This window comes from Rhineura floridana, chromosome 20 (assembly GCF_030035675.1).
Source record: "Rhineura floridana isolate rRhiFlo1 chromosome 20, rRhiFlo1.hap2, whole genome shotgun sequence".
NCBI classification, from domain to species: Eukaryota; Metazoa; Chordata; class Lepidosauria; order Squamata; family Rhineuridae; genus Rhineura; species Rhineura floridana.
The window spans coordinates 6,707,764-6,722,509 of NC_084499.1; the positions used below are offsets into that span (position 1 = coordinate 6,707,764).

The 14,746-nt window shown below is 47.5% G+C and overlaps 1 protein-coding gene across 3 annotated transcripts in view; it reads left to right on the plus strand.

Annotated features, from left to right (window-relative positions):
• Positions 1-14,746, plus strand: part of FPGS (folylpolyglutamate synthase) — a 42,922-nt gene that overhangs the window by 7,039 nt on the left and 21,137 nt on the right. For 2 of the 3 annotated variants that reach the window (XM_061603972.1, XM_061603970.1), the window contains exons 2-8: positions 5,048-5,176; positions 5,356-5,409; positions 6,542-6,606; positions 7,566-7,680; positions 10,345-10,422; positions 11,975-12,036; positions 13,665-13,767. In XM_061603972.1, coding sequence (XP_061459956.1) covers positions 5,048-5,176; positions 5,356-5,409; positions 6,542-6,606; positions 7,566-7,680; positions 10,345-10,422; positions 11,975-12,036; positions 13,665-13,767 — 606 coding nt within the window. Of the gene's footprint in view, positions 1-4,077; positions 4,354-5,047; positions 5,177-5,355; positions 5,410-6,541; positions 6,607-7,565; positions 7,681-10,344; positions 10,423-11,974; positions 12,037-13,664; positions 13,768-14,746 lie in introns of those variants that run through there. The other variant, XM_061603971.1, reaches the window with a different exon arrangement.

Genomic DNA, 14,746 nt, shown 5'->3' on the forward strand with positions numbered 1-14,746 from the left:
GCCTTCAATGACTCCCCATTGCGGTCAGGGTCATTGCCCCCCTGGTGTTTCTCCTGGGGCATGACCAGGTCCCCAGGCTCTGGGGAGACGCTCACACCACCTCTAGGGTTGGCGCAGTGGTGGATGTCTGCACAAGCTAAGTAAGCTACAGGTTAGGGCCTCAGATTATAAGGGGCCTCTAAATACGAAAAGGAAAAATACTAAATGTTAAGTTTTACGTAGTTGGCTAAAAAAATAAAACGGAAAACAGGCATGGTTGTTTTGATATGCTCTTTTGTTGCTGTACATTAAAAGTGTAAGAAATCATAAGGCATTTTCATTTAAAAGTACTTCATATACACATAGACTTATTACAAGGTATATACAGTATTTCAGTTTGATGGTTAGTTTTAGTTGCATATTTTCCTCTGTACTGTTGCATATATGCAACTAAAACTTTATTTTCATTGTCCTTTCTGTTAGCATTACTGGGGAAAATACGTGTTATTCCATGGAGCCTCTCAAACTTGACATAGATGGTGATGGTTACATTTATAGCCCACTTTGCCTCCGAGGAGCTCAGTGTGATGTATGTGGTTCTCTCCCTCCTGATTTTATCCTCACAACAACCCTGTGAGGTAGGTTTGGCTAAGAGGCAGTGACTGGCTCAAGGCCACCCAGTGAGCTTCATGGCTAAGTGGAGATTTGGACCCTGGTCTCCCAGGTCCCAGTCCAGCACTTTAATCAACTCGCCATGCTGACTCTCAGCATGTTTTAATCTGTCCCTGGCTGGCTAGGAATCAAATCTGAAAGAATGACTGCTCCAAGCTGCAGCCAGAGTGCTAACTGGGGCTGGTTACAGGGACCATACAACCCCCTTGTTACGACAGCTCTGCTGGCTGCCAGTTTGTTTCCGGTCACAATTCAAACTGCTGGTTTTGACCTATAAAGCTCTATACGGCCTAGGTCCAGGCTATTTGTCAGACCGTATCTCTCTATATGAGCCTGCCCGGGCATTGAGATCCTCAGGAGAGGCCCTTCTCTCAGTCCCAACACCTTCGCAACCGCGATTGGTGGAGACGTGAGATAGGGGCTTCTCGGTGGCTGCCCCCAGGTTCTGGAATTCTCTTCCTAGGGAAGCACGAATGGTCCCTTCCTTGCTATCGTTCCGTCGGCAGGCAAAGACTTTTTTATTCCGACAGGCTTTTGGACTAGAAGATGTTTAAGATAGGGCCTCATAAGGTCTGTTGTATTGTTCTATGGTCCTATTCTTAATGTTTTAAATGGTCTTAGTATCTTAAGTGTATGTTTTATGGTTTTAATGTCGCGAATAGTTTAATTCTATTTTAATTGTATATTTTTGTATGTTTTTTTACCTATGTGTAGTTTTTATTTGTAAGCCGGACTGAGTTCCAGTTTTGGAAAAAGGGCGGGGTAAAAATAAAGCATTCATTCATTCATTCAATAATAATAATAATAATAATAATAATAATAATAATAATAATAATAATAATAAATTTAATTTATGTGTCGCCTATCTGGCCGGTGGCCACTCTAGGCAACGCACATACAATAAATATAACAAAATACAATACAAAAAATACAGCGTAATAGTATAAATTATAAAACAAACAATACATAATAGGAGGCATGTAAACAAAAATATTAAGCTTCCCCAGAAATCCCAAAAGCCTGTTGAAAGAGCCAGGTCTTTAAGGCCTTGCGGAACATATTCAGGGAAGAGATGTGCCGAAGATCTTGTGGGAGGGAGTTCCAGAGGGTGGGGGCCGCCACTGAAAAGGTCCTCTCTCTAGTACCCGCCAATCTAGCTGCTTTGGTCGGCAGGACTGAGAGAAGGCCTTGTGTGGCCGATCTTGTTAGGCGGCATGATTGGTGGCGTAGGCGCTCCTTTAGATAAACTGGGCTGAGACCGTTGAAGTGAACACCTGCCTGAAATGAGGCTCAAAAGCCAAGTTTCACTCTAGCTGTTCCTTTGCTGGGTCACACTGGCTGATCATATTTCTTGTAATTTGTTGCCGGGGGATAAGAGAGAGAGCAGGAGGAGACAGGTGGAGGTAACACTGGCAATGACTTGGCTTCTGGGACCACCGGTTTATCTTGCTCACTGACGGGCAGCGGCTGTCTGGAGTTCCAGGCAGGGCGTCTGTCCTAGCCCAACCAGGGATTGAACCTGGGACCTTTTACATGCAAAGCAGATGCTCTGCCACTGAGCTTTTGTCCTTCACCTAAAAAGAAAATAAGATTAATAGAATAGTAGAGTTGGAAGGGACCTCTAAGGCTATCAAGTCCAACCCCCTGCTCAATGCAGGAATCCAATTTAAAGCATACCTGACAGGTGGCTGTCAACCTGTCTCTTGAAGGCCTCCGGGGTCGGAGAGCCCACCGCCTCCCCAGGTAATTGATTCCATTGTCGTGTGGTTCTAACAGTTAGGAAGTTTTTCCTGATGTTCAGCTGAAATCTGGCTTCCTGTAACTTGAGCCCATTATTCTGTGTCCTGCACTCTGGGATGATCAAGGAGTTTCCAGTCTTCTGGCTTCTGTGTGGGTTGAGTTATATAGGAACACAGGAAGCTGTGTTATACTGAGCCAGACCCTTTGGTCCATCTAACTCAGTTGTCTATGCTGCCGGTAAAATCTCCAGGGTTTCAGACAGGGAGTCTCTCCCAGTCCTACCTGGAGATGTTGGGATTGAACCCTGGACCTTTAGCATGCAAAGAAGAGGCTCTTCTCCTGAGCAACAGCCCTTCCAGTACAGCACTGGCAATAACCTGATCCCTCACCATGCAGTGTGACCTCAGCATGCATACAGTACTTTTACATCCCCATGCCAGCAAATACAGTATCCCACTTACAAGGCAATTGAGGAAGGTGCTTATTATAGCAATGGAAGGTTCTGTTACACACCGGCTCGTAGCAAAGCCATGCAGCCTATTTTAAGTATGCCTTCCACCCAGTCCGGTTAAGCTGATTTTTGCAGAACATGCATGGAGATGATTTTCTTCCAAGCCAGTCAGTGTCTGATAAAGAGCTTCTAGCTTTTTGGAAGTTCTGAATTTGGAGTTCAGAGTTCAAGAGGCGACTGACCATAGAATCAGAATAGTAGAGTTGGAAGGGGCCTATAAGGCCATCTAGTCCAACCCCCTGCTCAGTGCAGGAATCCAGATCAAAGCCTTCCCGACAGTGGCTGTCCAGCTGCCTCTTGAATGCCTCCAGTGTCGGAGATCCCACTACCTCTCTAGGTCATTGGTTCCATTGTCGTATGGCTCTAACAGTTAGGAGGTTTTTCCTGATGTCCAGTTGAAATCTGGCTTCCTGTAACTTGAGCCCATTATTCCATGTCCTGCACTCTGGGACGATTGAGAAGAGATCCTGGCCCTCCTCTATGTGACAACCTTTCACATACTTGAAGAGTGCTATCATATCTCCCCTCAGTCTTCTCTTCTCCAGGCTAAACATGCCCAGTTCTTTCAGTCTCTCCTCATAGACCAGAGACACCTTGAGTGCCCAGAGACAACACTCAAAAGTGGCTGTTGCCCTGTGCTGTTTGGGGGCTTTTCCCCCTCCTGTAGGGCTAGCCTGGCTCTTTATTGCTTCCCTTGATTTCCTCCTCCCCCTTCCACCGTCACAAGGTGTCTTAGATGCCTTTTGAAATGTGCGCTCATGTTTTCTTTGCGGGGTGAGCATGTGAGCCGTGTGGCAAATTGCCTGGGTCCGTATCTTTTTGGCAAGACCCCAGCTCCCCCCTCTTGGGTTGTTCTCTGGACTGAATTCTTTGATGGCCGTGATAAGCAGCGCAAGGCATGCTGGGAAGGTGCCAGCCTCCTGCACAATCTTTATAACTTGCAAGAGACGTCATGGAGGAGCCTGAGTTTGCGTGTCCTTTCAGTGGACTGATACTCTGTGTCCCTCCTAGACGTTTGAATGAGCCATCATTGGAGGGTAGAAAGTTGGATCCCTTCCCTCACGTGAGCCCCTGAGTGCCATCCCAGAAAGACAGGTGCAGCTGTTGCATCACAAGCCAGCCAGGGGTCATTATCCGTCGGTTGAGTGCCTGTACAGGGGATAAACAGCAGCCACACGTGTGAGAACTGCTGGTGTGTTCAGAGGAGCAGGGGAAGGCAAATTCCTCTTGGAAGAGGCATTGGGTGCAGGTTCAACCCATCCAGGAGGACAGTGACTTCCAAACAGACCTTGTGCCGGTTGTGGCGGAGTTCAGGCATGAAAAGGCAGAAGACCAGCTGGGAAGGGGGCTTTAAGAAAAGAGGTTACCATCCTCCTGTCTCCCCTTCTCTTCTTGTCGCTGGAGGGCGCAGTGAGAATCCAGAACCATGGACAGCAGCGTCGCGATTCCAGGTTTATGTCGGGGTGGGGAGTGCTTGTTTCACATTGATCCGAGTGCCTGGTATCCATATTTTCCGTAAGCAGAGTCTTAAAAACCTTGAAAGTCTTGTATTTAGCACTAGCCTGGTCATCATAGGTGACTAGGAACTGCAAGCAGGCGAGTGAGTGATGGAGGAAGAATGGAGTGCTCCAGTCCCCTTCTGTGCCCAGCATAGTGGGCTGCTGGAGGGGCTATAGCTCAGTGGGTAGAGCATCTGCTTTGCACGGTTTTTGGATAGCTGTTGGTGCTTTTTAGAAATGCTATAATTTTATTAGTTTGATTTTTTGTAAATTGTATTGTTTTTATTTGTATTTTGTATTTGTGTTTTTTATTTGTGTGGAAGCCGCCTTGGGGGCCTTTTTGGCCAAAAGGCGGCCTAGAAATAAAACATAACCTAACACGGTATCAAAATGTCGGGCTGCAAAAGACTCTCTGTCTGACATAATCCTAGAGAGTTGCTGCCAGTCATTATAGACAGTACTGAGCTAGATGGACCCAGTGGTCTGATGCAGTATAAGGCACGTTCCTATGAAACAAGGGCAGTTCTCTCCCTCCCTTCCTGGCAAGCTAGTGCATTTCTTTGCGGGTTAGGAGCTGCCGTGAGCTTGTTTACAGAACTGACCAGAAGGCATAAAAGCAACGGACCTCTGTCTGGTTGCATTCTAGGATGCCATTCGGACTCTGAACACGCTCCAGACCAATGCGAGCTACCTGGAACAAGTGAAGCGGGAGCGAGGAGACCCCCAAGCACAGCTGGAAGCCATGACACGCTTTTTGGAAAGGAGTGGGTTAAAGGTGAGGGCCTTGGGGTGATTGTGGGAGGCCCCCATCCCATGGTGGGATTTTTCCAGGGTACTGAGGGGGAGAGGGTGTCTGTTAACAGCCGTTCCTCTCTGGTGCCTGGACCGATGGGAGGGGGAGGGAAAGGATCTGACTAGCTAAACTGAAAGGTTTGTTCGCCTTTTCTCCGACAGGCCGAGGACCTGGATCAACTGAACATCATTCACGTCACTGGGACAAAGGGCAAGGTGAATGGGCTGCCAAGGGAAACAATGACTGGGATGGCTCTCAAGGCCTTGGTGTGGGGAAGGGAAATACGAGGTGCCGGGAGCTGTGGGGGTTTGGGGAAGGGGAATGCTCAACCTTTGGGGGGTTTGAAGAGCTGGCGTGGTCTGGTGGTCCTGGGTGGATGCATATATTTGAATGGGGGTGGCCAGTATGGTGCCCTCCAAATGTTGGACTGCAGTTCCCATCAGCCCCAGCCTGTGTTAGGGATGGTTACGATGGGAGTTGTAGTTCAACAACATCTGGAGGACACCATGTTAGCTAGCCCAGTATACGTGGATGTGCACATGCTCTTTCGATCCCGCTGTTTTTTCAGTGATGCTATTTGTAAGTGATTTGTTCTAAAGATTTTTAGTCCTTCTAGTTTTTTACTGTATTCTTACGTCTTCTGGTTATAATCTGCCTTGTGGTCACTTCTTTGTGGGCCAGAAGGCAGAATGTAAATATTTTTATATTTATTTGTTGCATTTCTTACCCACTCACCAAAGGTTGCCACCAGGTCAAGTTATAGCATATTAAAAACACAATTGAAGCAATACAAAACGCCCTTACCCATAATCCCCAAATCATAATCCATACAGCCCATTAGAGGGAGGACACCAAAACCAGTTCTTCATTTTTCATTATTTATTGTTTGGCTTCAGGCAAAATCATTGTCTCCCTCAGTTCTCTATCTGTAAAATGGGAACATTACCCTTTGTCATGGGCATTGTGAAGTCAGAGCAAGTGTGTAAGCGGGAAATCGCCATATATGTCCTTGAAAGGTGTGCAGCTAGGAAAGTTCTGGAAGGTGCAAATTAACATGCTTTCAACTGGCCTGGTGCTTGACATTCTGCCCCCCACCAGCCACAATGTAAATTAATTAGCCATTCTAAATCGGCACCCATTCTAACGAATAACCGTGCACGGGAATTTCTTGGGCTCCTGATTCAAATTGCCTGAATTATATTGGGCAGCCATTTTGTTCAGATGTCCCTTGCCATCCAGATGTTTTTCTTAACCAGCAACTTGTGCATCAGGCCTGTCTTCCCATCAGCTGAAGTGACCACCTCTGTCCCCTGGGGTAATCTCTTGCCCGCTTCTCCCCCCACTCAGGGTTCAGCATGTGCTTTCACAGAACGTATTCTTCGCAATTATGGCTTAAAGACTGGCTTTTACAGGTAGGTGCTGTTGAGGGCCAGACTGGCTTGGCCTCTCTTGATTTTACAAAAGTGGGTGGGGGGAATGGGGCCTATCTTGAGCAGCTTGGGGCAGGGCTGAGGAACCTGTGGCCCTCCAGGTGTAGTTGGACTCCCAACTCCCATCATCCATAGCTAGCCTGGCCAATGGTAGAGATGAGCATAGGGACACAGGAAGCTGCCTTATACAGTAATACCTCAGTTCAGGAATCCTTAGGAACAAAGGCTTTTTTAAAGGTGAAACTGACTAGCTGTGCTTTGCTCTGGATAAACTGATAAGCCTGTGCCTTTGCTTTAAGGTGAAACTGACTAGCATGTGCCTTTGGTTTGCTCTGGATAAACTGATAGACCTGTGCCTTTGCTTTGCTAGGGTGAAACTGATAGGCCTGTGTGTTTGTTTTGCATTAAGGAGATCTCTTGCTTTCTCCCAGGGCTGGGGAGGGAAGGATCCAGTACGATTCAAAGGAGGGGGCAGGAGTGGGTGGGTGCTGGGTAGGCACCCTTTAAAGCCCCTGTTGAAGCTGCCCCCGCCATCTATGAGTGGGTGTAGGAACCTATCCCTATTTCCATGTTATTCCTACCTCTGGTACCAAAATTTCTGTTAAAGAAGTAATGTCCAGGAATGCATCTACTTTGTTAACGGAGGTATTACTGTATTAAGTTGAAGCAGAAGGGCACCGGGTTGGAAGCAATGGGCAGAAGTGCCTACGCATTTGTGTCCGCTGCCAACCTGGAACTCCCTGTCACTCATCTCGCCTGTTGCATGCTGACCCCAGCGAGTAGTAGCGCTGCTGGAGCCTGGAGGTTGGTGCCACAAGTGCCCTTCAGCAGGCAGTGGGGTGAAATCTGGTTTCTGCTGAGTGGGCTGGCACCGAGCAGGGGGAGGTTTATGGGAATTCAGGGCTTAATCCCATCCATCCTGCCTACTCTCTTTTCCAAAGTTCTCCGCATCTGGTTCAAGTACGCGAAAGGATCCGGATTAACGGGCAGCCCATCAGCAAGGAGCTTTTCAGCAAGCACTTCTGGCAAGTGTATAACCGGTTGGAGGAGACCAAGGTGAGTGCAACAGAACTCGATGGAGACGGGTAGCTGCCCCCTGCGTGGTGATGCTCCAGGTGGGATGTACTTTTTATAAACCCGGGGGGGGGGCGGCAACAAAATGTTGCAGCATCGGGTGCTCCTTGTTATAGTTTACTTCCTTTTAAAAAGAAACTTTCAGCAGCCTAGCTTCCTTCAGAGCTCCAAGTCCGCCTCAGGGGTTTTGGAAGAGACTTGGTGAGGCTGTTGTCCCTATGGGGACTCCCACCCTCTTCTCATTCTTGGGAACTTAAGTTTCCAATAATATTGTTTAGTCACCTTCTTGAATCAATTCTTTTACACCCCCAAAGTTTACTTCCTCCCTTATTCCCCCTTCCCAGAATTCCATCATTCACAGCCTCTGCCTGACTTGTCCCCCTCCCCCATTCCAAAATACTTTCTCTTCCGTTCAGCTTTCCTCCCCCGGGGTGGTGGAAGGCTTCCAGCTGCTAGCCTTTGGGGCTGTGGAGCTTCCCAGCTATAGGGCTGCTGCTTCCCCTCTGGCTGTTCACTGGAGTCTTTATCTGTTGATAAGGGTGGGGCCGCCACTCGCCCAATTTCTGGCCTGGCCATGCTTAAACATAGCCATGATGAGGCCAGAGAGGGCCGCAGGTTGGAGTCACCTGTCAGCAACTCCTTGCGCTCCTGTTCACTGTCCCAGTTGGTCTTTCAGGATGTTCCAAGCCATTCCCATTCCCCCCAGTCAGATGGCATTCCCTGGCCATTGTGCATGCACAGTCTTCATTGGCTGTTTGGAGGTTTCTCCCCACCCCAGTAAGTGTTTTTTTCCTAAAGGATTTTTTTTTGGACTATTGCAAACCTCTGGGTTACAATCCACCCAGCCAAGCCTGCTGATAACCTCCCCCTTGTGCAGGGATGGTGCTCAACTGCACTCACAGCCTGAACACTGGAAATAACAAGGGATGAAAAGTCACTCCATTTGCCATTAGGAGGGGTCTGCCTAGAGCTGAGATTTTATGGGATCAGAGCTGTCAATTTGGGCTAGTTTGCCATTTTTTGTATCTCTTTAGTTTTCTCTTCTCGGTATATTTGTTTATTTAAAACTTTTCTTGGCCATTTTTCTATTTAGAAATGCATAGCAAAAATTCAGTAAGTAATAAAATGTAGCTGGAAAAGAGCCATGGGGCTGTATCCAGTGCTACTCCTACCCAGAGTAGACTCACTGAAAATAATGGGCATTACTAATTTTAGGTGATGATCAACGCTGGTGCTACTCTGAGTAGATAAATTGAAGTGAATGGACATCACTAACGTAGGTTCGTTAATTTCAGTGGATCTACTCTGAGTAGGAGTTGAATACAACCCTTTGATCCACTAATTTCAATGGGTCTAGAACTTAGTTGGATACAATCCCTGGTGTTTAATGAATGCTTTGAATACCATTTCAGTGAAAAAATATTTTAGTTTTAATATGTAGTTGATTGTAGTGTTAAAATAACCATTTTAAAACAAACAAAAACCCCTTTTGATTGTTTTTGCATGTTTTGAAACACTTTTGCTTGGTGGTTTTATGCAGAGGTAGCTGCAAGAAAATAAAATAATACTGTTTTGGGGGGGCAGAGAATCTAATTCTAGCTAAGCTAGGAGGTTTCTCCCCACCCCAGTAGGTGTTTTTTCCTAAAGGGGTTTTTTTTTTTTTTTTGGACTATTGCAAACCTCTGGGTTACAATCCACCCAGCCAAGCCTGCTGATAACCTCCCTCTCCAATTTTTTAAAATTGTTTTAAATGTTTAAATTGTGTTTTAAATTGTTTTTAAAAGATGTGTTTTAAATTTGTATATGTGTTTTTAGTGTTTTTAGATACTGTAAACCGCTCAGAGAACTTTGGCTATGGGGCGGTATATAAATACAATAAATAAATAAGTGCAACTTTTGGAAGTCTCCTGCAGTCGTGAGCCCAAAGTGCACATCCCAGGAAAACCCAGTTTAGGTGGTTAATGGTGACCAGGAAGAAGCTTTGTTTTGGGGCTGAGATTAGTGGACTTCAGTAATGTGCTTTATGCAGGGCTGCCTCTGAAAGTATTTGGAAGCTTCAGTTAGTGCAGAATGCCATTCCCGAGGCACACAGATCACATAACTGATTCTGTTACAACTACACTGGCTTCCTGTGCACTTATGAGCCCCATTCAGAGTGCTGATTTTGACCTACAAAGCTGTTTACGGCCCAGGCCCCAATATCTTCTTGAACGCCTCTCCCAGTATGAACCTGCCCAGACCCTTAGATCTTCTTCTGAGGCCCTTCTCCAGGTCCCCCCTCTGAGGGAGGCTTGGAGAGAGGTGATAAGGGAGAGGTCCTTGCTGTGTCTCCCCATCTCCTCTCCCCAGCAAGGTCCATCTGGCACTTTTGTGGATACATTTTTGGAGCCAAGAAAAGACTTATCTTTTCCGCCAGGCTTTTGCTAGGCTTAGATGATGTTGTTTCATTATTAGTGTACTGCCAAAGCTTCCTGTGGTTATTATGGGGATTGTTTTGTTCTGTTTCATGGTATTATATTTTAAATGTGTTGTAAGTCTCTGGGAGACCTTTGGGTAACAAGCGACTAACAGGTCTAATAAACAAGAATAAACAGATTGCCCAGTGGTGAATTCTGGTCCTCCTAACCCAGCTTGCTTTCTCCACAGGATTCTGACCACTCAGCCATGCCTGCCTACTTCCGTTTTCTCACCATCATGGCTTTCCACGTCTTCTTGCAGGAAAAGGTACACCTTGCATACTGGTTTATTAATGGTGACCAGAGCGAGGCTCTGATTGGGGCCTAAAATGCCCAGTGGTGAATTCTGGTGGTCTTAACCAGCCCCAATGTAGGCCCCAAACAGAGCCTCTATCTAGTTGCCATCTAAGCACAAACACACCATATTTCCCTCCCATTTGTCTGGTGGATTTTGAAGCAGACTCACAGGCCCCAGTTGTGATGGGAGCAGGGCTGCCCTGGGCCCATGGTGTACTCCCCAACCCCAACCCCCATTCAGGTGGTGCAAGGCTTAAACAGGTCCGTCTGCCCTAGCTACCTCACGCGCACGCAGCATGCTGATGTGTCAACATGGAGGTAGGTGGGACAGGTTTATTTAAGCCTGCAGTGCCTGTATTGGGGAGCAACGTCAGGTCTCTGGGACCCGCAACCCAATGTTGCATGGATTGCAGAGTGGGACCCCCACTCTCTCAGCCTAAGGAGGGCCTTTCAGGGGCCCTTCTGGGCTGCAGGGGTCCTTAGACAGGGCCAAACCTGGCCTCCAGGCCTAATGGGAGAGAGTGGGAAGCCTTTAGCTCTGTGCATAGATCCAGCAGGAGTTATGGGGTCTCAGGCTTTAAGTGGTTAGACCTGAAACCCCAGATAGAGGAAGGGCCATAGTTTAGTGGTATAGCCTCTGCTCTGCATGCAGAAGGTCCCAGGTTCAATACCTGGTATCTCTAGGTAGGGCTAGGAGAGACCCCTGCTTGACGCCCTGGAGAGCCGCTGATAGTCAGGCACCTTCTGCACCATACATTTAAAGCACTATTATACCACGTTTCAAGATCCTCCGTGGCGCAGAGTGGTAAGCGGCGGTAACGTAGCCGAAGCTCTGCTCACAGCCGGAGTTCGATTCCAACGGAAGGAGGAAGTTAAATCTCTGGTAAAAGAGGTCGAGGTCCACGCAGCCTTCCATCCATCCATGGTCGGTAAAATGAGTACCCGGCATATGCTGGGAGGTAAAGGAACTGGCAATCCCACCCCATATATACGGTCTGCCTAGTAAACGTCGCAAGACGTCACCCTAAGAGTCGGAAACGACTCGCACTACAAGTGCGGGGACACCTTTACTTTTTTTTATACCACGTTTAACTGTCACAGCTTCTTCCAAAAAATCCTGGGAACTGTAGTTTGTTAAGGGTGCTGAGAGTTGTTAGGAGACCTCTGTTCCCCTCACAGAGCTAAAATTCTTGGAGTGGTTTGACAATCAATCCTTCTTCCCAGGGAACTCTGGGAACTGCAGTTGGGGAAGCCTGCTTTAGCCTCTTCCCTCCTTCTCTTGTTCCCATATAATGGGAGCCATAAGCTTCTTCCGTGGTTAGGATCTGTGTCAGGGATAGCCAATGTGGTGCCCCCCAGCTGCTGTTGGGCTCCAGCTCCCAGCAGCCCCAGCCACCCAGCACGGCCAGTGATCAGAGATTATGGGATCTGTAGTCCCAACTTCATCTGGAGAGCGCCACGTTGGCTACCCATGATCTCTGTGTTGCCTGTACCTTTCTGATATGCTCCTGTTTTCTTCCTAGGTAGATCTGGCCATCGTGGAAGTTGGCATTGGTGGTGCGTATGACTGCACCAATATTATCAGGTAGGCAGGGCTCAAAATGGTCTTCTTGATGCTTGGAATGCCATCTCTCAGAAAGGAACGTTAAGCTGACTGTCTTATAGTTTCTCCCTTCCCAAATGTGTGGGTGCCCCTCCCTTGGCACAGCTCGCCAAATGGTTAATTCCCACTGGTCATGTATGCCCTTGTTTTTAAAATTTATATTTGTTATATTCTACCATTCTTGCAAGGTGCACACGGTCCTCTCTCTCTCTATTACATCCTCCCAACAACCCTGTGCAGTAGAGAGACGGTGCCTAGCTTTTGCTCCACACTGGCTTTCAGGGTATTGTCTACATTTATTTTTCGCCAAAGCACTCTTTTGTTGTTATGTGCCTCCAAGTCGATTACGACTTATGGCGTCCCTATGAATCAGCGACCTCCAAGAGCATCTGTCATGAACCACCCTGTTCAGATCTTGTAAGTTCAGGTCTGTGGCTTCCTTTATGGAGTCAATCCATCTCTTGCTTGGCCTTCCTCTTTTTCTACTTCTTTCTGTTTTTCCAAGCATTATTATCTTTTCTAATGAATCATGTCTTCTCATGATGTGTCCAAAGTATGATAACCTCAGTTTCATCATTTTAGCTTCTAGGGATAGTTCTGGTTTAATTTGTTCTAACACCCAATTATTTGTCTTTTTCGCAGTCCATTTTCCAAAGCACTCTAGGCAGTTTTAAAATTATTTATTAATTAAATATAATGGCTTACACTCTTAGAGGCCTAACACAAAAGGGAAAATGAATGTAAAGGAAGAGGGGAAATAGGCAAGTTCAGGTACCAGACGGTTATATGATTACATAATCACATGTAGAGAGCTGGTGTGGTGGTTAGACTGAGACCTGGGAGACCAGGGTTCACATCCCTGCTCAGCCATGAAGCTCATTGGCTGACCTTGGGCCAGTCTCTGCCTCTCAGCCTAACCTACCTCAGAGGGTTATTGTGAGGATAAAATGGAGAAGGGGAGAACCATGCACATCACCTTGGGCTCCTTGGAGGACAGGTGGGAAGTAACTGCAATAATAAATATATAATGAAATTGAACAGCTGCAGGTGGAGGCAATTTGAGGGAAAGAGAAGCCAGCTAGGGCAGTTGGCCCCGGCCAGGCCAATGCCGGGGGCCTCACTGGCTCACCTCTCCCTCCATGCACCTGGAGAAATGGATGCAATTCGGGGCTGGAGGAGCCAACTGAGGCAGCTGGTCCCCCTCAGGCCGACGGTGGGGGCCTCACTGCCCCACTTCTTCCTCGGATGCAGCCAGGTGGCATGGAGGTAGTTGGAGGGGGAGCTGAACAGCAACTTCTGGAAACAAGCCCCCTGCCCATATGGCATTGGTAGCACCTCTTTTGGGCCCACGAAAGAATGCAAGCCGGCTTGCAGCAGTCTTACTCTCATTGCAAAGGTCTGTCGCCATGTTGGCTCCTTAAGCAAGACGAGTGAATGGGCACCTCTTGGTGCGTTGGCCTCTGCGCTTCCTAAACAGGTGTTTGTGTGTGTTTGGGCTCCATCGCCATTTCTTGGGACTCAGTGGGTCAGATTCATGAGATTCGCCAAGCCAAGTGGTGGATGGGGGCGAGAGGATTGCCTTTCCCACATCTTCCATCTCTTCCTTGTAGGAAACCTGTTGTGTGTGGGGTTTCCTCGCTCGGTATCGACCACACCAGCATCCTGGGCGACACCGTTGAGAAGATTGCGTGGCAGAAGGGAGGCATCTTCAAGGTAAGTGCTTAATCTCAGTTACTGTGAGGTAGGGAGGAAGGTGTCTATCGCCCTGGGTGAGAGATGGGGAGGAAATGAGTGTTTCTTCAGTCTTCCCCTGTTGGTAATGGATTGTTTTTAAGAACGTAAGAAGAGTCTACTGGATCAGGCCAAAGGGGGCCACCTAGTCCATCATCCTGTTCTCACAGTGGCCAACCAGATACCTCTATGGGAAGCCCACAAGCAGGACCTGAACACAACAGCCCTCTCCCCTCCTGCAACTGGTATTTGGAAGCATACTGCCTCCGACTGCAGAGTAGCCATCGATAGCCTTTTCCTCCATGAATTTGTCTAATCCTCTTCTAAAGCCATCCAAGTTGGTGTCCCTCACTGCCTCTTGTAGGAACGAATTCCATAGTTTAACTATGTGCCGTATGAAGGTCTTCATTTTGTCTGTCCTGAATCTTCCAGTGTTCAGCTTCATTGGATGTCCACGAGTTCTAGTGTTATGAGAGAGGGAGAAAAGCTTTTCTTTGTTTAGTGCACCTCTTTTTCTGTACACAGTTATTGGTTAGTTATTTGTTCAATGTTGGAATCATAGAATAGTAGAGTTGGAAGGGGCCTGTAAGGCCATCAAGTCCAACCCCATGCTCGGTGCAGGAATCCAAATCAAAACATTCCCGACAGATGGCTGTCCAGCTGCCTCTTGAAGGCCTCCAGTGTCGGAGAGCCCACTACCTCTCTAGGTCATTGGTTCCATTGTCGTATGACTCTAACAGTCAGGGAGTTTTTCCTGATGTCCAGTCGAAATCTGGCTTCCTGCAACTTGAGCCCATTATTCCGTGTCCTGCACTCTGGGACGATCGAGAAGAGATCCTGGCCCTCCTTTGTGTGACAATCTTTCATGTACTTGAAGAGTGCTATCATATCTCCCCTCAGTCTTCTCTTCTCAAGGCTAAATGTGCTCATGGAGTGTTTTATTGGAGGGAGAATTGAGTGG